Below are 26,005 nucleotides of genomic sequence, written 5' to 3' on the forward strand. Positions count from 1 at the left end.
GTGCTCTTTCCAGCATATTATTTTTAAACGCAAGTAAACCAAGCAGTCCAGCCAGCCATGTGGATAACTACATGGGCAACTTCCAAGTGAATCAACACATCTGGAGGAGCTCTGAGGACCAACTATTTCTCAACAGTGTCTATTCACAGCAAAGATTGCCTTTTTTATTGCAAATCAATTTCTGAATGTTTCATGGATGTGGTCTGAGAGTTGCGAAAGGAGGATATCAATGAAGAGAATCGTAATTAAGTTTCAGAGATCTCAAAACAAAGTACAAGAAAATAAAGCAACCCCCACACATTCCACTACAATCTAAAAGGTGTAAAACACTTCCAGATGGCAGAGTGTAAGTACTGCAGCGTCTGCATTTCAACAGGGTTTTACTGATTTAAGAGCCACCCTGGTAAGCCCCAAAACAAGCACCTTTATTTGTTTTTGTGGACTAGATTTTGGAGGCAGAGATGGAAAAAACCTCTGCAGGATCTTTATATTAAAGAGCCAGGTTCAAAAATTTATGCTCAGCTGTTTGTCAAAGGGAAAATCCTTGTTCTAAAATGCTGAAATTCTTTGAAGCGTCGACTGAAGGAAACATCGTAGATTGGAAACTGTTTGGATTGAATGGCCAGAAATTGGTTTTACAGCACAGCAGTAGAAATATCCTGAATAAACCATATAATAATGTATAGGAAAGTGGATGCAAACAGCATGTTTCTATTTTGAAAGCTTGCTGGTGTTGCTTCATATCTGATGTGGTAAGAGTGTGTGTGGCTCTTATGAATATTACATTTTCACATTTAAACTGTTTTTCTATCAACATCGCTCACTGCAAGTGTATCTGTGGCATTTTTTTAAATCTGTATGACTCTTTCAGAATGTGCACACTGCTTTTTTTTTTTTTACAAAAATAGTCCATCTCACTAGTGTGCTACATTCTAACTATCATATAATTTCATATAATCAATATCACTAATACAAACACTAATAACTCAAGCAAACAATCATACAATCAAGGTCATTGATTATTTCTTCTTTGACACTGATTTCAAATCTCTTTAACATGTACGGTATTTCATATATAGGCTATATACGTATTGTCACGTGTGTGTTTCCGTTTAGTTTCTGTTTGCCCCAATTTGGTCTAATTCCTGTTTCCTGTTCTCGTAATTAGTTCATCTTCGTTCATTTAGATCACCTGTGTTGTGTTAATCGTCTCGTTTGCTCCTTAGGTTTCCTGTCTTTATAAGCCCTCAGTTTCTGTCATTTCCTTGGTCCTGGATTAATGTTATTTTTCAATGGTTTACGTGTGTTAATGCTTATTAAAAACTCCTTTTCTTCTACTCCTTCGCCGTGCGCAATTACTACAACCACAACCCCGTGACAGAATCCAGGACCAAACTGAAAGTAAACGGCATTGAAACCGCCGCACGCTTCGCCGCCCTAGCCCGCCTGGATCTCCCATTCACGAAGTATGCGCGGGAGGTCTGTGGGCTCGCCGTGTGTACGGCGCTAGATGACGCAACGCTCAACTCACTGTTCTGGATCGGGGCCAATTACTATCACCCCGTGGACCTCCCAGACACCACAGGACTGAGCTGGAGGGAAGAAATCCTCCGTTGTCTGGAGAGTGTCCAGCCCCGATCCAGAACCAGCCCGCAGTCAAGCCCGCCGGCCGCCGCTGACGCAAGCCCGCCGGCCGCTGGCCTCTCGCGCTTTTGGACATGGCACTACCTCCCGAGTTCTCTGCCCCTATCCTCTCACCAGAGTTCACTCCAGAAAACTGTCCTTCGTCTCCTGAGTCTCCCTCGTCTCCGCTGGTCCCGTCCAGCCCTCCTTCATCCCCTGAGCCCTCTGTGTTAGCGAACTCTGCTCTTCCAGTGCCCACTCCTCGAAAGCGCCCTCAAGTGCCCGCTCCTTCAGAGCGCCCCCCAGGATTCCTAGATTTCCCCAAGAAAATTTTTTGGGGGGGGCCATATACCCGTGGCCGAGCCGGCTAAGGCCACGGAGGATTCGCCATGGCCTCCTGAGTCTCTTGATCTGCCATGGCCTCCTGAGTCTCCTGATCCACCAAGGCCTCCTGAGCTCCCTGCTCCGCCATGGCCTCCTGAGCTGTCTGCTCCGCCATGGCTTCCTGATCCGCCCTGGAGGCTCTCCTCGTCTCCGCCCTGTTCCAGTCCTGCACCAGCCTCCAGGGCGCCCAACCCCCCCTCCCCAATGGTACTGTTACGGCGTGGGACGCGCCGTCCGGGAGGGGGGCGATCTGTCACGTATGTGTTTCCGTTTAGTTTCTGTTTGCCCCAATTTGGTCTAATTCCTGTTTCCTGTTCTCGTAATTAGTTAATCTTCGTTCATTTAGATCACCTGTGTTGTGTTAATAGTCTCTTTTGCTCCTTAGGTTTCCTGTCTTTATAAGCCCTTAGTTTCTGTCATTTCCTTAGTCCTGGATTAATGTTATTTTTCAATGGTTTACGTGTGTTGATGCTTATTAAAATCTCCTTTTCTTCTACTCCTTCGTCGTGCGCAATTACTACAACCACAACCCCATGCCACACACATATATATATATATATATATATATATTACAGTGAATAATGACTTAATTTTGCTCTGTTCCTTACACAAAATATTTTTAAAAATTCTTTTATTGTATTACTTCAAAAGACTAAACAGAAATATATCCCACAATTCATATTCATTCAATTAATTTGTGGTGTCATGTTTGAAGCTCGATCCACCCGGGGTTCCCATCCACTTTCATTGTTTGGAAAAAAGCAGCATGAGCATCCTTCCTAAAAATTTATTTTTTTTGTATTTTTTTAATTTAATAACTTTTCCTTTAACATTTTGCTTTTAAGGCTCTCAGTCACGTTCAACCACAAGATTTATATTGACACTGAGATATAAAGGTTTTGACAAATACATAATAAATAGACTGAAACCCTGTGGTTAATATTTACCTAAAATAATTAATTGTAGATTAATTGTAGATGTTTTCAGGCCAAGGCAATATGTCATATTAATTACAGGACTCCACGCAAATCCTATTTGGTCATGATTTCCATGTAAAAAAACATCAATGGTTCTTCTTATTTGCACCAGCATGGCGCCTTTCCTGCTAAATGTTACATTCTTAGTTATATCCATACCCTTGCCAACAGTTACTACTGTAGCACCAAAGTTAGCCAATGTTTCATTAATAATTGACAATACAATCTTGGTAGAACATGGTAGCAGTGCCATGAATTTGATTTCCAAAAAATGCATTCAATGTATATTACTTCTGATAAAATAATCTCCCAAATGTATTAATGTAAGGTTAACATCTATGATGTTTACTTTCAAAAAATCAAGCAGACAATTCAAGAGCAAGCAGCATAGCAATTCCATTGCTCTTGTTACAAAGCTTAATCATAGGAGAATTATGTCAATCAGCTTATATTCTTACTTGATACATGCTATGTGTGTGTACTGCATGTGTGAGTGGGTGTCCTTAAACATAATTTCCATTTTAGAGACATTTTTAAACCAAGTTCAGAGAATGACAAGTCCAAGAGTAAGTCTACCTCTGCTGCAACTGCAATATTTATTCTAGTAGCCGTGAGGAGCTAACATCAATATTTGTCTCATAGTGTTGACTATACTGGACATGAGACCATTTATATAACCCATTAGTCAGCTTCTACAATTCCCTTTTCCACAAGATGTCGTTCCAGACTATTCAGTAGTATTCTCTGGTTTTAGAAAAAAAAGGGAATGCGCTAAAATTGTAGACTGTTTTAACAGACCTTAAGGAATGAAGTAAATTGAAAACAAAATGGAAAAGTATATATATCTACATGCACAAGACTTCACAAAAGATTTTGGTTTTCCTGATATCAGTTTTGACTAGGGCCGTTTTGACTAACCGTTAGTCGACCAGAAGAGGCTTAATCAATCAAAATTTCATTATTTGCTAAATCGCAGAAAAAAATCCACAGGAAGTGGTGGTCACGTAGTCCGTGACGAACAGATCATTAGCAGCTGGTCTATGTGGTAATTACAGTACATCAGTCAGAACATCCAAATGTTAATTTCGATCATCGACCTCAAATGTGGCTTATCATCTGAAGCATGTTAAGTAGCAGCACCATTACAAGCTTTATGCATGCGCTTGAGCACTGACAGGATATAGGCAATTAAAGGCTCATTGTTACTAACTATATGGTTTATTAATATAAACGTGTGATTAATTGACTAATCGCTTAAAATGAATGACTACTAGTTGACCAGAAAAATCTTTAGTCGAGAGCATCCCTAGTTTTGACACATGTAGGTGTCAGTGGAGTATGCACACCTGAAGAGCATGACTTAAATAAAAATTAACATTCTGCTTGAAACACCATGTTTGCACTGATTTAAATTCAAGTAGAGTTGTGGATGTTTTTAGACTATACATCTGTGCACTACATAAGTAAAACGGACATACTATGCGATGCATTCAGTGCACACAATTGCACACAATTACAAAAATGCACACAATTACAAAAGCAAACCACCCCCTATTCACTTAGAAGACGCTTGAATCCATAGTGACTTACAGATGGGAAGCTTCATTAGAAAATTGTTTTAAGAGCTAATAATATCCATAATATGAAAGTAGATTATAAACAGGGTTTTCTATTTATTTGTGTCTGTCTGTATATTATTCCACCCTTAAGACAAAATACCATAGATCTTAAACAAGTCAAAGTATATAAAGCCTTTTAACAATTAAATTATTCATTAAAAAATATTCACCAACTTTAATTTTTTGTTGTTGCTGTTGGTGGTTGTTTGCTTCTTTTTTATTTATATTTTTTGAAAAACCTTTCTTCTATGATTTATTATTATTATTATTATTATATAGGGAAACTTCAATATAACATATGTTGTTAACTGATAACTGCAGATATTTAACTAAAACTAAACTAAACTATCTAAAATCAGTCATTTTAAAAGTGAATTTGTATGTAATTTGTTTCATAATCTTGTATCAGTTATAATCCAAAAAAACTCCAGAAATATCTGTAGCTTACTGCAGAAATTGAGTGCCCATCATTTATAACATAGTACAAATCCTTTCTCGCTATAAAATGCCAACAGAAATTTCATTATGATTTCAGGTAATGAAAAGCCAGACCTCTCAGCAGCATTTAACACATATTTAAAACCCATTCCACACAATTCCACAGATTTTCTCCCAAAACCAGTTCAGAAAATGCACCATCCACAGATTCCATCTGGGTCTAGTCATAATTGAGGCAATGAGGTCAATAGGACAGCCTAGTATTTATTGAAAATATTGTCTGACCAAGTGAAACAAGCACTGAAATATTTAGACTATCTGCATTTGCCTCAGAAAATGTTTTCACTCAAACAACTGCTGAGCGGTTGCTCTGGCAACAAACATGTAAATTCCACTCTGGCACCTATAAAAGCCTTTCCCGTAAATCCTCTGAAAAAAAGAAACTGCTGCAGGTCTGAGCAAGTCTTCTTCCTGTGAACCCTTAAATAACACCTCGGTGTTCAACATATTGTCATTAATATGAAAACTAAAATAATTGCAGTAAAACTTGTAGTAAAAAAGAACATACCTGTAGATGAGAAAACTAGAGATTCCAAAAATGATGAGCGCCAGTCCAGACCCAACTGCCACTATTCCAAGGACAGGAAGATGATCTGCGGAATTCAAATAACAATTATATAAAACTTTTAATTCAGTAACTGACTTGTTGGGTACACTAAAGTGGAATTCACAAAGAATAAATCAGGCCCGCTGATAGCATTTATTTTCATTTATTTGATGCTTGATTCACTTAAGAAATTATGCAAATCGCTTAACGGTGAAAACATGCCCACAAAATCTGTAAAATGCAGCTTGCACTGTGCAGTTCCTGATTTTAAGGGGCTGATCCAAGTGCCAGCTTGTGGAGGATGCAACAGACCCGTCAGGTTTTACTTTAGTAGGACTGCAAAGCATTGTGCGAAGTCTGCGATCCAGGCACTTGAGTCGGCTCTTTAAAATGCTGAAAGTGAGCTCATCGACATTGCGCATCTGGATATATGCCAAGTTATACCACTCTTCTCCACCATTTGATGAATCACTGCTGATACTATGAATAGAAAAGGTACCCAAACATATTTTTTCCAATGAAAAAAAAATAGCTATACAGTTTTGTGATGTAATCTACAGTGACTCTGATTAATGTAGAAAGGACATGTATAGTGCTTGCTCTCTGGCTGAACGCTGAAAACTACATCATGTAGAAAGTCCACAGGTGACAGGTTGAGTCAATCAAAAATAAAACCAAACTGAAAACAATTTTAATTCAGTTGAACCCATAAAATTGAGTAAAGTGTCAGACGTGTGAGTTTACATGAAAAAGGTCCCCACCTTCCTTGCATGGTGAGAATCCACATGGTGGGTAGTCCAGGGGTGGGCAACCCTTTGGCCACTGAATTCTCTCTGTTGGGGACCACAAGATTTCTTTAATGGTCCCATTGTAGTGACCGACAATCTGTGTAACAAAGAATACTCATAAGTATATTTACAGTATAATTTACTGTAAGTGGAAAAACATTTTAGGGTAAGGCCGGTTTCACACTTTTGATCAAATAAATATGATTTCACACAAAAAGTGCTAAAAATGCACACAATAAGCATGTTTAGTGTGTTTTAACAAGAATTGGAGTATATCAGAAAAGAAAATGAAGAATCAAAAAATATATACTGTATAGAAGATTAGAATTTTTTTTAAACTTGTTTTTAATTATTCAGAAAGTATTATAAACCAATATTAAAAACAACATCTAAGTATGACTGAAATGACATGATCAGAGCTGTTTTTGTTGTTGACCTTTTCCATGCAAATCCCAATGTTAACAAACTTTCAAGACTTTAAAACTTACAAGTTTATAACTGACCAGCTAAAAACAAATTTATAGCTGTCTTTGTAAAGAAACATGTAGCTTTGGAGCCGCTGCTGTGACACTGTACAACCGCTTCCAGTGTGAATGCTCTCACTAGTCTGCAGATTCAGAGACGATGTAGTTATGCAAAGCTCAAGCCTTTTTTTAAGAAAAAAAAAATGTTTACAAAATTTTGTACACTAGAAAATGTGTTGATGCCTAACAGCCAATTTCTTATATAAACAGCATTAAATGTATTTCCCAAAACAGAGTAGTTTGTCATTATTTATCTTTAAATAAGAATCAATTTGTTCTGTATTCATAAGTCGCCTGAATTTGTGGACATTTTACTTACTGCGTATTGTCCAGTTTTCAGGTTAGTCATTCCCCAAAGGCTAAAGTCTGTGTATCTGGCATTGTTCCGATCTGTGCTAACAAGGCCAGTCACCCCTGTGATAAACAAACACAAACCCAGGGATCAAATAAACATTTCTGTTCGAGTGTTGCTTTCAAAGTTATAAAGTAAAAAGGTCACATATTGTTTCATTTTTGTAGCCAACAAAAATGTCTAAGACAGAGAAAAAAATATTGCTGGGAGGAAGCACTTTCATAGGACATTTACTAGAGTTCTCATTTGTTTTATGTATGATCTGTTTTTCATATTTTTATAAATAAAAATTAAAAAGAGACAATTGTTCATACAATACAATAAGAGTATAGAGATCAAATTAATGTGGGTAGCATGGCTCAGATCTTTTGTTGCTGGAAGAATTTGATTCGATTTTGAAAGTTTAATATCTGTTACAATGCTCTTTAGAAAATATCAATTATGATTTGTCTTTTATCAGTATTTAAAAAAAAAAAGTGAAGAACCCGAATTGTAAAAAAAAAAAAAAAAACTTATATTATTTATAAACTGTTAATTATTAAGATAATCTCTCTTAAATATATCTTGAATTATGTTTTATTCTTTTTGAAAACTGAAAAATACGGAGACCCGTACACATAGGGAAAAAAACAACATATTGTGGCTGTGAAGAGAAATATTTAAATGTACTGAAATCAAAAGATCAATTTAGTTGAGAAGCAAAATCATGAGATATGTTTTCAGTATGTTTAAATATTTTACTGAAAAGACTGAAAAAAATACTGATTAAGAAAAATACTTTTTTGCAGTGCATTCAGTATTCTGCCTATTCCTGTTTGTGTTTGGCACAGTGTGTGTAGTTTCCTCCAGGGAGAGGGCTCAGCAGATGGGTTGTGTATTAGAAACAGATTTTCCATCCACAAGCTAGTTGGGACATGCTTTAAATCAAGGACTCTGACCTCTACACTCCCTGCAAGAGAGGCTGCGAGTTTACCGAAATCAACCTCAGAAGAGCTCTTGCAAGTCCTCTGCTCACTTTAAAAAAAGAATCTGAGCGGAGTTGCCAAAACACTCTAGCTTGACACTGCTGTTAAAAACGTTACTTGTCATCACATCCTCAAACTGTGAAGGGCTTAAATGTTATAATCCGCGATCATCTTATTGATACGAATGTCAAAGCATCATAGGTTCATATTCTAAATGCTTTTGTCAAACATGTATCTTTGAATTGGTAAATCGAGAACACTCAACACACCCCAGATCCTGCGGTTTTGCATTCTCACAGTTATGTTGATTCCATCATTCTGAGACACGCCGTCTACTAACGCTTCACTGAGGGCTTTTGCATATAGCACAAAACCATCATGGAAACAGCCGGCAATAAAATCCATCTGAGGAATAGGAAAACAGAGATTTATTACAGGGAAACATCAAGAAATCTAAAACTACATGTCATCTTGTACAGACATGGGGAGCGTATAGGGTAAGATATGCCAGTGAAGGAGAAATAGGGTGAGGTAAAACTAATAGGGCTGTCCATTGATGAAAAATGTAACTGAATTAATTATTCATCTGGCAGACCTAATTTATCAAATTATATTATAAGAAAGCATTTAAACCATAGAAATATGACTTGTCCAAAGCATACAACTTGCCCAGCTATTGAGACATCCATGGTAAGCTGAATAATTTACCTTTTCCAAGTAAAAACATAACCGTAATTTCAAATAAATGCTAAAAAATATCTATTCCATTTTTTATAATTAAAATACTGCCACGTTATCACAACTGTTCACGCTGACATACCGTGACCCCAAACAGTATAAGCCACATTTGAAAATTGTAATGCCATTGCATTAGACAACAAATATAAAGTAAATTAAATTCCAATGAAGTTAATGAAGTTTCAAGTTATAAAGCAACAGATTCAAAATTCCTCTGTGACTGTGTTATCTTGAAGAGAACTAACTTCATACAGCTACTAAAATCACCTTGGGAGAGGCTGGTTAAAAGTCATTGCAAAAATAGCTCAGTAAAATTAAGCTAGTTAGCTCTAGAATTTGTTTGCAGATGCCAGTTGCTTTAATATTTTGTTTCTAATGCAATGACATTTAGATGTTTTAAGTGTGTTTAAGAGCTTATGTGTCCAAATATATTTTAGAGAAACTGCAGACATCGAAACAATTCACGATAGACTGGATTGGTATATAATTGGTATAATTATTGCTAGCAGAAATTCGATTTTTTTACTTTCTCATAAATTGCAGTACATTTTAGTATGTACTCAGAGGCTTTAAGGATTCATTTCCTGAATGTTTTCATTTGGCAGCTACGTGTGGATCTAGGGTTTCAGGGAGTTGTTTCCGACTTTTGTCAAAGGGTACAGCTGATTCAGGAAAATGGGACTGACATGAGGAAGCCAAACTTATGATTCAAGTGCTTTTTAGTGTCATATCTGATCTTGCAGTAAAAGGAAACACAGTTTAGCTCCCAAAAGCCTATAGAGCTGAACAGAATGCTCAACATTTTCAAGGCAGTGATAGAAGGCCAAAAGAGAACTACGCTAGTCTGTACAAATGTTTTGATTAAATCTGATGTGACAGATGGCTGTGCATATATGCCAAAACCTGATCTTGTTTATGAGCAACTCACCATTGAGGGTTCCAATTTTACATTAAAATCCTGCATTGCTCTCTTGTGGAGTTCTTTGCGAAAAGCGGTATACTCAGGGCTGTCTGGCTCCCGGTACGTTACAATGAACACAGACTAGAGAGATGGAGAAAAAAACAGATAGCTAAGAGTCATGAAAAGAACACAACATGATTACCCCTAGGCAAATATTAATTTCTTGACACAAGAAGTCGCTGAGAATTTTGACAACTGTTTTTTTTTTAACTCACAAAAACTCACCAAAAATGTAAATTCTGTCATCATTTACTCACTTTCATCTTGACATTGTCTTGTCCTGTGCATTATTTTTGACTTGTGCATAATTTAAGCTTAGTGTGAAGAACAGACTAAAATTTAAGTCATCATTCACTGATAACACTCACTTCTAGAAAGTGGTTAAACTGAATCATTGACTCAATGAGTGAACAAATCATTCAGACTGGTTTTGTGAACTTAATCAACTGATTCTAAAAATTATCACACAAGTTAAACTGTAGTCTGTTTTTCACACTAAGATATTGCATGTCTGTAGAGCACTTACAGTATATAACATAGTCATATAGACCAGGGGTTTTCAAACTGGGGTCCGTGACGCAAAGCCAGGGGGTCCGCAAAATAATTTGCTATACTGTATTTTACGGACTGCAACTTGCGTTTTTTATCTTCTGAAACGTGCTATGATTTATATTCCAAAGTGACTTATATAATGCATTAATGTCAAATAAGCAAAGTGTAAACACTTAAAAGTGGGCACTTCAAGGTTTATATAGCTAAATATATTTCTCATGTCTGTTTGACAAGTAGACTGTATCGCAGAGATTTTTTTCATTTTTAGAAAGTGGTTCACATAGACCAAGACGGCAAGCGCATTTTGTTTGTTTTCTTTATTTTATAAAAGCACAACGTTTCTCTGTCATTTTGAAGGTACACAAATAAAAATAGACCGTTTTGAATGATGTCTTGCTCTTATCTGATGGATATCACATTTTTCTGCTGATATAAGGAATCCAAAGTGTTCGCGCTGGCGCCTCCCGCACACACACAACATATCAGTTCTAGAATTGCAACTTGACATCACAGCCTCATCATCAGCAAACTAAATGAGACAACTAAACCTAAAAAAGGTATTTGGTGACTCAATTTAACTTGTCTGTTGCACAATATGTAGGTTTTGCCGGTCAGCGTGAGCATGCCATGGTGTTTTTCCAAACACTTTTTTTGCATATGTGAAGGATGCTGTTAGATATTCGGACATGAGAGAAGTACAAAGCCTTCTTTACATAATAAGTAGCCTAATAGTTTAGCAACCAAATATTAGACTGCGTAACGATTCACTCTTGGAAACGATTCATGCCGAATGAGAGGTTTGCGAGCCCACTATGTGGTTAAGTTTCCGTGTTTAGTAAGTAAGTTTAGTTTGTTATGAACATAGCGGTAGACGCCGATTTATGTTACTGCCGGTGGGTGCAAAAAACAAGCATTTAATTTTTTTTTATAAGACACATTTTCACCGCTGTTTACACAAAATAACCGGGCTAAGTTATCATACACATACGCAACAAATGCTTAACATATTTAAACATTCTCATTACTCAGTAATTCGTTATACTGGGTGTTCATTTTTTTCTAGAGTAGGCTATACTCCGTTCGATGGTGCGTTTGATGAATTCACTACACAAAATTTATTTTGCGAATTGAAATGCATGCAATTACAAACCAAATAATACACACATTCTTTATATGAGGGTTGTGCTTCACTAAATAAAATGATTTAATAAATACCTGTTTACAAAAAGCACTTATTCGCACGTACACAGGACAAAGTTTGAGTTACACGTAATATTTGAGGGAGCGCAGAGCCATGATCACTATATATATAATGGAGAGCAAGCCCGCTGTAAACTGAGAGATTCGTGCTGGCGCCCTCTCCTATTACAATAATGCACTCTCGATTAAAATAATGCCAAAAATTGCCTCAAATGAACTATAAATACGAGAATAAAGTTGTAAAAGCTGCAATCCATTTCTTATTGGTTAAAATGAACGAAGACTATCGTGTGTTTTTCACGAGCGCACGGGATCGGCGCCTATGGCATTCAAAATGAATGTTGTTTGTAATGATCGGCACTATAATTAATTTTTTTAATACATATATATTCATTTATTTTTGTTCTGTTATGAATGCCACAAAATTTAAATGATTTGGAGTGAGGGGAAGTAAAATTCATGTTAGTGTTTATAATGTTTTTTTTAATGTAACAATTATAATGTATAATATATAATGTAACATTCGTTTTATTTAGACCTATTCAGTATTTAAATGATTTCTGAAAGTAATAGTAAAACGTGACTTACACACTGATGCAACTTATGTTTTGTTTTGTTTTTTTTCCCCCTGACCTGGTGCAACTTTCCGGAAAATATGGTCAATTTAATTATATTATGCTGTAGTATTAAAAAGTACATATACAATGCACCAATAAAACATTCATATTATGTTCATTCCTCCTACCCACATTAAACTTTAGCCTTAAACACTGTTATAATTATGAGGGGGTCCTTGGAAAATCCTCTCCCCTGTAAGGGGTCCCTGGCTCCAAAAAATTTGAAAACCCCTGATATAGACCATTTTATGACACATTTATGTGTGTGTTTTTTTTTTCATTGTAATTGTATTGAAAATACGTAATTCAAAATTTATCATTTTGTCTTTAAGCATATTTCATCTGGTCATACTTTTTGCATATTACTGTATGATTCATAGTTTTAAGTGTTACATAATGTGAAGGTGTTCCTTCTACCAGAGTTATCTGTTATTAATATTTTTAACTTTCAGTGTCCATGCATTCAGTTAATAAACAATCAAAGAAACAAACAAACAAATATCATAATATCAAAATATCATAATGTCTTACATTTTCAAAGACTCCAGGGTTTTGACACTGACAACTGCATTATGATACTGCATTATGATATTGACACCTTGACATTACATATACATGGTCACTGTCTTGTCATACTCAACAACATTGTCAAAGTTGTCAGTGTCAAAACACTGGAGTCTTTGAAAATATAAGACGCTTTAAAGTGAGTATTTCTGGAACATAAGGTTCAGGCATTGAATGCTCCATTAATGACAAACTGATGTACTGAAAGACATGTGGTAGCAAAATCAATTACTGGGATAGTTCACCCAAAAAATTATTTACTCACTTATTTTGTTCTAAATGCATAAGACTTTGGTTCATCTTTAAAATACAAATGACAATATTTTTATTATTCTCTCATAATTTTTTTAAGATGTTTACTGTAATATTAATTATTAATACTGTAATATTCATATTAATTGATTAAACTGTGGAATGCAAGTTGGTCCTCACTGTTTAAAACAGTGAAAACAGTTATTGACAGTCTGTTCAATAAATGTCAAGCAAGAACATTCGAGCTAAAAAAAAATATATATAACTTGTTCATCACATTAGGATGTTGTGTAATGCACATTAAACTGCCAAAGGAACAGCTCCAAATCAAGTTTAAAAGTACTCTCTAAATGGTCCCTAAGCTGTTTGACTCAATTATCTGTCAATAAACATTTTGTAAAGACTGAATTTAAAAAGCATGACAAGAAAGGGTACATTTAATGGTACAAAATTATTTTGATGGCAACTTTCAAGATGGTTTAAGAAAAAAAGAAAAAAGTATTTTAATAATTAAAAAAAAAAAAAAACAATAAAGGTGGTGCTGATGTTTACGCTTACACCCAATAACACATACAGATATACAGTATATCCTCTGTTGTACTTGTAAATATATTGTTACATATTTCATTGTCAATTAAAGTGAGATAAGGTAGGGGTGGTGAGGGGTGGGTGGCCCCAAAGACGTGTATCTGGGGGCCTCATTGGACCACCCAAGCCTTCTGCCCTTAATTATTTGAAAAAGTAACTTGGTTTTATTGTGTCAATGCAATATTAATTTTAATTATTGGTTATTTGGTTTGTGTTAATTCAATATTATTTTTAATTGTTCTTCCAAAAGTAAAATTTTATGTAACACACATTTCTTGTTTCTTCATTCTAGCTGCATTAACCAACCTAAAGAGAAATGACTGCAAAAACACTAATTTAAGTAAATGGAAGCCTAATGGATTATTCACAATCAAAGCAACCAGGAGGTCTTTTCAGCTGAGTATTAGTTAAATTAAAGGGTTAGTTCACCCAAAAATGAAAATTAGCCGATAAATTACTCACCCTGAAGTCATTCTAGGTGTATATGACTTTCTTTTTTCAGACGAATCCAGTCGGAGTTATATAAAAAATTGTCTTTGATCTTTCAAGCTGTTTAATGCCACTCAGCGGGTGTTGCATGCGTCAGTCCAAAAGAAGTTAAATAAAAAGCACCCATCCATAAAAAAAAAGTGTCTCATATGGCTCCGGGGGGTGAACAAAGGCCTCCTGTAGCAAATCGATGCATTTTTATAAGAAAAATATCCATATTCAAAATGTAATAATCACTTTAATGTAGCTTGCGCTAACAGTTGTACACTGGAAGCAGCTCCGGGCGGATGACGAATGAGGTCGGCTTTGCGCATGCACCGCTCAGAAGTGACGCACGCGGAAGTGAGTAATTTATGGGCTAATTTTCATTTTTGGGTGAACTAACCCTTTAATAAAACCTGTCAAAACAACTTTGCAAAAACCTTCAAATTTAATTCTGCATTAAAGAAGTACATTAACATAAAAACTAAATTACTCACCTTGAATTATAATGTAAGGTAGAAAACAATTTGAAGTGTTAAGCAGCTACTCAAGCAATCTCAAACGCAGACAAATGCCACTGGGGCTGTTATGCTAAAGCTCAGTGGTTATTATGGGAATTATTAATTATACCTGGAATAGCTTGATGGGGTCATTCCACAGTATCTCTGAACTCTGCCAGGGCATTGGAACATCGCCACTTAAACTCTCTGCAAACACATCAAGGTAGAAGATGGCGTAGTCCTCTGGGTTCTTCACCTCAACCTCAAAGAGCTTCATTATTTGGAAAAACGTCTGTAGAGGTCCACAGATATATACAACTGTAGTAGAAAAAATAAACACTTTATATAGAAACAAAATGTTTACTTTTTTAACATAAATATAACTGTTACTCTTATGATATCCTAAATCATTCACATTTTTGGGCTCCCTCCTTCAGTGTAAATATATTTGAGTTGCCAATTTCATTGCAGTTAAGGGAAAAAAATTGTCTGATGATGTCATTTAAAAAGGTAATAGCATGCCTGTCCTCAGTGCCACAGTTTGATGTCCCATCAATGTCTGAAACACAAATGGTGTGAGACAAGTTGCGCCAAAGTTTAATACTTGGGATTTCTTGCAATCATTACCAAAAGTATAAGCAACAGTACACTGTTGCAAGAATAATTATGTCAAAATACTGTAAAAATGTTAACATATTTACAGAACAAACTGTAAACTTTAGTTTAAATATGTAATTTAAAAAAAAGGCCCACACTGCTGCTAAAACCTGTTTTGTACCTTTAACATATACTGTCAACCACCGTAATATCATGGGTAGAGAAAGCCACATGATAAATCACAGTTCATCACAAGTAAATTTTTCACAAGTTGAGTTAAGTACTAAGACATAGAAGGTACAACGTGTCATATACACACAAATACAAAACACCATAATGTTAACACAAACAAATAATGCAATAAACATTAATTAAACAACATACGTTGTAACATAAAAGCCTAATATACACAATTGGTTAAATAATATATTAAGAAACAATTGTACTGTAAAATTACATTAAATGTTATTAAATACAAGGTTAGATGCATTACATTTTTTCCCCAATATAAAAAGGGAACATACCAATTAACAGGTTTTTACTGTAGAATTTTTTAATTCTTTTTCAGTTAAAATTACAAATCATTTTTACATTGATGCTCGCCTTATGCTGGGTACACACTAAAAGATTTTTAAAATCTTATAAGATCTTCAAAATGTCAGAGACCACAAACATGAGGGGAAAAAATCCTAGATTTAACCATTTTGCTCCTATAGTGTGTGGTGTTTTCGGGGTTCCCCCCCACACATCAGGATTTCTGATCGTAAATATTCAACATTTGCGATCGGGGCGCCTCCGACGTTCTTCCAAGCAGATTCAGTCACACTTAACACAACTCACACCACAGGAAAATCTGATAAGATAATCTTTAGAACCACCAAGATAATCGGGACATTACCTAGGATTGTCGGAAGGGGAGAAATCGGCCCAAAATCAGCCCGATTATCTTGTGGTGTGTACCCAGCATTAGCAAGTACCACTAAAATTTGCTGGATGCACAGATGAAAATGATTTGTGGGTTGCTCCTAGCTCTTAAGAGGATGGATCGAAGCACAGAGGTGTACTCTTCCTTGCTGCATGGCACCATATTGATGCACACGTGAAATCATCTGCATATGTGTGTGTATGTTTTTCTTGGCGTCTACGCTATGGGCATGTATTGTTTCCATTAGCAGTGTCTTTCGGTACTGCTTCTGCCAGCTCAGGGGCCAGACTCCCAGTTAGCAGACATTTCCTTAAGTGTTAGACCAAAGCCGGCCCCAGTCTGCCTCTCAGCCCCCAAATCCTCAGCTCTTCCAACATAGTGTAGACAAATGCATGCCAAGTAGTCCTGCTGTCTCCTGGAAGCGCTCCAAGACAAATGTACAAAAAGGCTAGGAAAATGTTCAGCGGTGTTATAGAATTTATAAGGATCTGCCTGGGCCTGGCTGATACAAAGCCCATGAAAACTGTTGGAGAACATTTTGTTTCAAAGGAGTCTATGATGAGGTTATGAAATGTGCTTGCGGTTTTTGTGATTTGTTGAATGTTTGCACTAGGTCATTTTGTTAAAATCTTTTGTTTGTTTTGTGCACTGCTCAAAAGATGCTCAGCGGTGCTTTGTTTATTCGAAATTGTCACAACTGGTGGCAAACAACACTGATGTCACTGTTTGTGACTCTTTGAAAATATGCTTATATCAAATGAAGAAAAATAAAAGATGTGTTATTGATTCACTCGATCATCTCAGACATGTCTGAATTTGATATGCCGTGAGTTGGATTTTTAAAAAGGACCGTATAATTCCCTTAACTGCAGTCTTTTCAAGAGTGAAGCATGCACACTCTGGTCTATTGTTTGTGCGTTAGGTGTGTGTTTGGAGTTTGTGTAGCGTCCCGCATCTGTTATAGATCGTTCAAACGTTTGAGCAACCTAATGCTCGCTCTTTCATATACACACATGCAAACACTGTCTCCTATTCAGCTATTGGACATTTGGTTTTAATCTGCTTTCATTCATTTGAGAGGCAAAAATATGTAGGTTTGAGAAATGTAACTTAGAAATGTTCTTATGAAGGCTTTCAGTGATTTCTGACATCTAATTGTCAGAATGAACCATTTGCCATTAAAAAAAATATCATTTAAATTATGATTCAGAAACAGATTAATCAGGAAGACATTATTATTATTATGGCTCATACTGAAGGATAGGCATTTCAACAACTGGATTTAAGTTTGGCATGTACACTCTTAAAAATAAAGGTGCTTCAAAAGGTTCTTCAAGCGATGCCATAGGAGAACCATTTTTGGTTCCACAAAGAACCATTCAGTAAAAGGTTCTTTAAAGAACCTTTTACTGAATGGTTCTTTGTGGAACCAAAAATGGTTCTCCTATGGCATCGCTTGAAGAACCTTTTGAAGCACCTTTATTTTTAAGAGTGTACCTCCTACTTCGTTTGTGATGCAGATATGAATACCCCAAATTGTGCAGCTTGAAAATTTGAATGAGAGTTTTTTCCGACTTGAACCAGAAAATAAGCACCTAGCAACCACCCAAAACAACCTAACAGTATACTGTAACATGCTAAGAACCACTCAGAACAACTTTCAGAATACATTGTTTTTAAGGAACAGATCAAAATTCAAGTCTTTAGTTAGAAATCTTAATCTACAAATAGCAACCACAACCACAAAATCCCGCACTTGTTTAAAATACAGAATTTTGGCCCCTTAAGAAGAGTTAAGACAAAGGTTTTACATCAGTGATATCAAATGCATGATATCCATGTTATGCATACCTTTATGAAGTAGATCAGGATAAGATTTTCAGCGATTAGCAACTAAAGGCATGCTGCCAGTACATCCATATTGTACATTTCAGCATCTACCCAAGCATAAAAAAGTATGTTTTTGTTCCTGTAAATGTTATGTACAAATATATTTGTGTAAACAATGAGACTAAGCTGGACATAAGTACAATAGCCTCTATATGTTTCCCACATGTAATCTAAAAGAAAGGGAAAGGTGCAGCATGTGCTCTGACAAAATGAAATGTGGTGCTCATATGGGCAATGAGAGTTTGAATCCAGCTCGCAACATTTTCTGATCTAATTTCCCCATCACTTCCTGTCTCATTGCTATGTGTCTATCCAACAAAGAGGCAAAAAGGCCACAAAAACAAAAAAAGGAAGGAGAAAGGGTTTGTGATGACATTTCACAGCCTAAGGCGGATCATTATCTCATCAATGCATGGAATGTGAGTTGACAAACTGAACAAGCCCAGACAACAACCAAAAACATGAATTAATCTGACCTCAGGGTCATAGCAACTAAACTCATTGAGGAATAATGGGAGAGAGACATTCTGATGTCTCTGGATGTAAACCACTCTTACTTTGAGATGCCTTTGCAATTTATTTCACAGGACTTTTTACAATACGCTTTAAGATTGTCAGCACTTCAAACAGGATTAGACTGTGAATTGCTGTATTTTTAAAATAATAAATTATCATCCTCATTGAAGGTTATACACATCTAAAATGGGTTATGCATCTATACATATAAAGTCTATATAAGACCAATTTATTAAAACCAACCAATTGTAACTGAGACTTTCACACAATGTGGTGTGCGTTAGTGATTTTAAAGTGACCATGCTTTTATAAAACACTGCAACAGCAATATAATTGGACACTTTTGAATTATGTTCAATATAGGCAGATATATTAATAATTATTAATAATCAGAATAAACAATTTCACTAAGTTAAATAGCTACAGTTTCCTTTTAACATAGCTGTAGGTTGTTGGATTCGCTAATACAACTACTCAATATCCAATTTTGTAAATGTCTGCTGTGTTTATTGTTGGTTTGTGGGGGTTCTTATTAGTAATTACATAGTTATGACAATGTAATTAATGTATGTTTTAGGGTTTCTATGCTTAAGCATGCTTTTAGACCACCAGTCTGACTTTTTGTAACTTTCTATACTTTTTTTTTTCATGGGCAGTTAACCTTTTATTTTTGAGATTGTTGAGAGATGGGAACGAGGGGGGCAGAGTAGGATTAGGACATCAAAAAAGTCAGGTTTCAAACTGCATGGGCGCATTATCAGGTGTTTTATCTGTCACAAATGCATCCACTACATTCTCTGACACATCTTGTATTATTAAAATTTTTTAAAAAGCTTATTTAATATTGGATTCATTACCTTAACATTACTGAAGTTAAATCCAGAACAAAAGGTCATACATGGCGCTGACTGGCAATATGTTAATAAATGCATCTTACCAGTGAGTACAAGACATGGCTAATCAGGATCTGCGAGCAGCCAATCAAGCTAACAGTAAAACGGCAACTGCAAGCAATTAGCCATAAAAGTGTTCTAAATGTTCACACACTATAACAGGGTAGTTAAAGGTATGTTGACCTGCTCCCAAAGACTACTAAACGATAAGGTAAATATTATCAGATAAAAGTCGTGTGCTGATGATATCGCTTATTTTGGTGACGTACTTTAGTAAACATAGGCTACAGCACTAATAAACTAAACATGACAGACTGAGGTTATGATAAGAGCAGTAATCTGAGGACAGTCTGTAAGAGTATAAAACTGTACATCACTGTAATACAACCTTCTTTCATTTTTTATCTATTAATGTTGAGGGATCATATTCTAAGTATTCTTTATCGACCACTGCCAAAGACGTGGCTGTAAATGACAATTACGTCTTTGTTAAAAGCTGTAAGCAGTGTGGGGCTTTCCTTTGCCTTGCATGTTCAAAGGAGACACTGGGAGACATGGATCTGTGTTGCCATGGCAGTGTGGATTCTGCTACGAAAGTCATTGATCTGACTTATTTAGACTAAGGCCCTGTCCACACGAACGCGGGTATTTTCAAAACCGCAGCTTTTTCTATGGGGTTTGGCCGTTCGTCCACACGCAAACACAGCACCAGGTCACTGAAACCGAACATTTTTGAAAACTCCTGCCAGAGTGAAGATTTTCAAAAACTCTGGTTGCAGTGTTATTGTGTAGACAGCGAAACCGGAGATTTTGGCTTGTGATGTCGGAGCATGCGCTGTTATCTCTGCCAACTGGAAACATTTTCAGGCTACTGATTGGCCAACATGGCTTTACGGTTGAGATTATATCTCCACCTGTTGGTTTGGCATGCTCTTGAGAGTGTTTCATATAATGCTTTTGCGTTTTCGTGTGGACGGAGATTTTTTTTAAAACGGAAGAAGGAAAAACTCCGTTTATAAAAATACCCGTGTACGTGTGGACATGGCCTAAGGGATGAATACTCCCAAACTCACATAAATAATACACTTTTGATGAAGACATCACTTAGCATAGAACATGAAAATATTCTTCTTATGATTGGATTTGTAACATTATAAAGATTAAAACTTAAGACTTGAGCCTTTTATGTTCTGCAAACCTTTTTCGTAAACTATGCGGAATTCCAAATCATGAATCATTCAGACATTTTAAAACAACTAAGCTGCAAGTTCATGAGTAGTCTGAGGTTGCGTTTAGGTCAGTGCATTCAGGCTGCATGCAGAAAGCATTTCCCACATCTGATATTTCATGGAAAATGACTTAACTGTGGCAAATACAATGCAATCAGTACAATACAAAATACAAAATGGGAAACAGTGACACCATCTAACCAGTAAATGTGGTCTGATACTGAATGTGCTGCATCTTCTCTGCCAGCTGCAGCTGTTTTCAGCTTCAAACTAGACAAAATCTTCTATTGATTTTATGTGTCACTGAAATCAAAAGAGCTGCACTGCGGAGATAAACGTATCAATATGAAATATTTTGTGCTTATGTCAGTGTCTGGGTTGTATCCTAAATATGTCCACAGTTCAACACGTTTTATTTAACAAATATTTGTCATCACAGAAACTAGGCACATGCAACACTGGTGCCCCGTCAAAAATACAATGCATGACGCTCCATTTAACTTACCAGTAGTAATGGCCTAATTACTTTAAAGTGAAAATATCTGAGCAACTTTCACCTGACAAAGCATCATTATTTGGTACAGCTCTACAATCAAAGAAACACTGTATATCAATTCACAATTGTCCTGAGGCTGGGAACAAAAACTTTAGTTACGTCTGATATCCAGGAGGGGTGAAAATTATTTTTTCCATGCCTAAATTAAGTTTATAAGACCCAGGCAACTTTACGTGTATTTATTTTTTATATTTTTAGGTGTATATATTTAGCAAGAGATATGAGAAAACGATAGTGAAAGAGATATATAAAAGTCTAAATGTGAAAATCTGTTTATTTGTTGCAACATTCCTTTATTACCGAGTGCTTCTTCTTCTGAGCACTCTCATCTAAAATTGTTGTTGTCTAACAGTACAAAAAACGGTGAAATAAAACATTATTTACTCTAGTTATTCAACTGTGATATCATCATTTTAGAGTAACAGCATTTGGCCTGTTACAACATCCACATATAAACAAAATCTAAGAAATCTAGACTTAATGCATCATATCCTTCAGTATCGTTACACAATTAGTGTTGACGCACTACAAAGTGACCAGCTGTGTGCTTTCTTATTTACTATTAAATTTTTTTTTTTAATTAATAAAAGTGCATTAATATATTTAATGTTTAATATATTGTGCTGTGTGAATCTTCAGGGACTTAAATAAAAATAAGACACTGATATCCAGAGTGTAGACACAAAGACTTCAGTGACATACATAATGTGCTCTCCTCATTCCATGCATTATTGCAGTTCTGCCACAATAATTGTGTTTGACAGTTTAAAGGGTTATGAGAATGTCAAGCACTGTAACAAAACAAGGAATCAAGCCACACTCTTGAAAATAACGAAGTTCAAGAGTTCTCTGCATCACCTTGAGTTCAGCAGAGAACCCCCTACTTATCAAGAACCATTTGTCTCAATTAATGTAAAAAAGAATATTGGACTTTTGGTTTCTGGGGTCTTTGAAACACCAGTTCATGTGTGGTTTTGTAAGAAACTAAAAAAATAAAATATTCTTAATTTATTCTGTCAAAAATATCTTTTTTTTTTGTTTGTTTTTTTTGCTTAACAGTATCTTTTGAATTCTGCCTACACATTTCAATAAGTTTCAGTTAAAGAAATTTTAAGAACTGTAAAAAGAAGTGTTTGGTAGGTAACTGTACACAAAGTATCCAAAGGCGTTGACTACATTGCTTTATTAACAGTGAATAGGGTGCATGCCCTCCTGTTTTGGTGGTGCTGTAAATAACTCGCACAGGGCACCACAGGGCCAAAAATACAGCCCGGGGAAACACAGGTGGTGTCAGTCCTAAACCAAAGCTGTCAATGCCTCATTGTAGTCTTCAGATTTTAGATATATTGGATCAAAAATGTCAATGTGGTTGCTGAAGAGGGACGCTTTAAGCAATAACACAAACATGCTTTATTGATTAAAGAAGGTAAACTGTGTGTGTGTGTGTGTGTGTGTGGGCAAGAGGGGTAACAGTGGCCAAAACAGAGAGTAATACTGTGGTATTTTGATGTACGGTATTTTCCAAGGTTATACCCATATGGTGCTATTTCTTTTAAGTATCATGTGATGTACTAATGTACAATAGGATACAGTACGAATAAGATGCATAAAATGCAAATAAACTATATCTAAATGTATTTTTATCTTTATAACAGAAAGTTTAGAGATAATTGAATAAAGCCTTATAATTCTGAATTTTACAGATAAAATATACTGCCATGTAAAATAAAAAGGTTTATGTTACTGTTTAATGTGGTAACTTCTAAATGAACCGTACATGAAAGTAATTTCTTAACTGTCAGTTTGGGTAAAAATAACGTTAAACCGACACATTATGTATAGCCTATGTATACGTAGGCTATATGTATAAATCAGGTGGAAATGTTTCCCTGTATTCATTCCTGTATTTTTTACTTGGCCGCGGTGTGGTTTAAAATGTATTGATTGGAGTGGAGTAAAAAAAGAACTAGGGTATTGCAATGATTTGCAGTTTTTTTTTCTTTCATTTTAGAGGCTTAAACATAGTGGCTAGAATCATCAAATCTTTGTCGAACTGAATCTAACTTACTTCTCCCGTTGTCCTTTATAAATGTGATGATGTTTTTATAATTGAAAGTCTGCGGGTCTTCGTAAGGGAAAGCCTCCACGGTGATGTTTTCCTCTCGCAGAAGTGTGTAAATGCCCTCGGAGAGGAAGTAATGAGGCCGGTCGTCTTGTTTGAGGTCGTGGAAGATCATCAGCGCGCGACTGCTCCAGTTAAAATAGGTGTGCAGATAACTGACAAAGTCTCCGAGTTTCGTGGTGGTCGGGCCCGTCCTGAAGATAGTTTTAAACTCTTCCGACTTATCAAAGCCATACGCTGGTCCTCCCGCGGTTATCAGGGGGAGCTTCCAGTGGGACGCAAACCGTCCGACGGACGCGACCGAGTACGTGCAGCCGGGTCCGATGAACGCGTCTGGTTTGTTGTAAAGTTTTGTGTCCACGGCGATAATCTGTGCCTCGATTTCCGAGCAAGAACCAGAGGAATCCTCTGTGCTGTAGTTCAGGAGGTTGATGGTGTGTCCTCTTAAAAGTCCGCTCTTCTGGATTTGCTCTTGCGCCATCCGGATCGCGGGGAGGACGCGCGGCGATGCCCACGAATACTTCAGATTGTCAGGCAGCATCACCGCTACGGTAATATTCCCGTTTTCTGTTCTGCATCCCGGTACGAGTACGTATATAAGCAGCGCAATACAAAAACTACATCCCATCTTAAGTCCCGATCCCATCTTAAATTGACAAACAAATCCTAGTGTAAGCGCGCCAGGTAATAGGATTTATTCTTCTCAAATCAAACTTCAATTAGAAAAATCCTCTTTTAAATAAAGAGTACGATCCATTCGTGGCGCCTTTCTCCCTTGTAGTCCAACTAAATTGCTTGACAGAGTCTCCTGGTGCTTTATTTGATGGACTCCTCAGTGAGAGTCAGCGCGCGTGTTCGTGTGTGAAGAGCCAGATGAGCGCAACTTCACCGCGCGCGGCCCTCGCGCTGCCCCTACACGTCATGACAGCTACTAACCGATCCTCTAGTTAACGGCTCCCTCTGTCTGCAGGTCAAATATATTCTCCTTCTGTGAGTTAGAGTGAATTTCAGGGGGGTTATCATTGTACGACAGTTTAAAAGGTAGCGATTCTACATTTCCCTAGCTGTATTATTTGATCGCCCAATTAGCCTAAACAAACTTTTTTTCGACTCATAGGAAATGATTAAAGCATGTTCACCAATTAAAATGCTTATAATTTAATTGAGGTGGGTTAATTAGGGTGGTGATGACATAGCTAGTTATTGGGACAAGTTAATTTGAATAGCCTACCACAATAAATTCATGCAGAACTGTATTAGGCCTACTATAGGCTACAGAACATCATCTTACTAACGGTTAGCCTATTTTAGGATTAATTGTATAACCCAAAATTAACGTTTTCAGAATATTACGGGGTTTGATGGGTAGGCCTACTAGTTAGATTTCTGAGATTTTTAAAAGATAAATATATGAAAATTATAAAGTATGAGACACAAAATGTTGAAACAAAATGTGCTTACAGTAGGCTACAACACTACCCGCCTTCGCTATTATATTGTATTTAATTAAGTTATATGTATATTGGCACTCAGGTTTGTACTCCGCATTTTATACAGTATACATATACATTGTGTATGTGGCACATGTTAATTATACACTACAGTTGTTGGGAACATGTTGGACTGGTACCATTACATTTGTGCATATGTTAATGTGATCATTTTTCTTTTCTTTAATCAAATGGTGATGGTGAGGAAGTAACAATTTGCAGCAAAAAAAGATCAAATCCCTCTTGAACAGTAAACTGTGGAATTGCCATTTTATAGAGAAGGGTCTGGCTGCAGCCTGGCGCTTGCACTCTCAGACGTGCATTCTCAGACTTGCACTCTCAGACACTTGCACTTCCGCTAGCGACGTCACTTGCAGTCTTTATTATTTTTTATTTTGTTCTATTTGTTGATTACTTTTTGTTTGAATCTCTCAACATTTTACAACAGTATAGCCAGGTGGTGAAGACAAGAAAAAAGAAACTAAATTACGAAGTCACTTGCAATCGCCACTTGCACTCTCCGCTACCTGCGACGTCACTTGCAATCGACACAAATCGTGCGTGTTGCCAATGGAGACAATACGCTGTGGTGGTGATTAAACGATTAAAACTAATTTTATACTATAACGTACAGGGTCCTGCAAGAAAAAGACAAGACCCGCAAATCCGTCGCGGGTCTGTAGAACAGCAGAATATGAACGCAATGCACAAAGTCTCTTGTTGCGCGTTTTCCTCTTGTAGAAAAACATAAACACTTAACATGGCTTAATGTAAGATGCTATTAAAATATCAAATTCAATATACAGTTTATTAATATAATGAATATGTATATAGTATTTTCCTCTAACCACAAAACGTGGCATAATGTGGCATAATGGACTAAGATGATAAAGACCAAACTCAATGCTCTTGATTATTAAAATATAGCCTACATAACTAATATACAGGCAAGCAGGTGAACCCAGAATAAACGCAACACGCACAGTTTCGCGTTAAGCGTTTTCCCATATAGAATAAACTGTCTACAGCTCTTTTATATAATTGTCTTTGTCCATTAAGCTACATTA

General features: G+C 36.4%; 1 protein-coding gene across 1 annotated transcript in view; it reads right to left on the bottom strand.

Moving 5' to 3' along the window:
* The window catches only part of LOC107683705 (atrial natriuretic peptide receptor 2-like), a 52,678-nt gene extending 28,339 nt beyond the window's left edge, over positions 1-24,339 (bottom strand). Inside the window, exons 1-7 of the mRNA XM_016479773.1 lie at positions 23,395-24,339; positions 14,851-15,038; positions 9,944-10,057; positions 8,547-8,682; positions 7,280-7,374; positions 6,410-6,533; positions 5,610-5,694 (exon numbers count right to left, since the gene is read on the bottom strand). Coding sequence (XP_016335259.1) covers positions 5,610-5,694; positions 6,410-6,533; positions 7,280-7,374; positions 8,547-8,682; positions 9,944-10,057; positions 14,851-15,038; positions 23,395-24,076 — 1,424 coding nt within the window. The 5' untranslated portion in view covers positions 24,077-24,339. The remainder of the gene's footprint in view (positions 1-5,609; positions 5,695-6,409; positions 6,534-7,279; positions 7,375-8,546; positions 8,683-9,943; positions 10,058-14,850; positions 15,039-23,394) is intronic.
* Positions 24,340-26,005: the final 1,666 nt, after the last annotated feature.

The sequence above is a fragment of the Sinocyclocheilus anshuiensis genome, unplaced genomic scaffold, assembly GCF_001515605.1.
Source record: "Sinocyclocheilus anshuiensis isolate Anshui unplaced genomic scaffold, SAMN03320099.WGS_v1.1 scaffold3298, whole genome shotgun sequence".
Classification (NCBI taxonomy): domain Eukaryota; kingdom Metazoa; phylum Chordata; class Actinopteri; order Cypriniformes; family Cyprinidae; genus Sinocyclocheilus; species Sinocyclocheilus anshuiensis.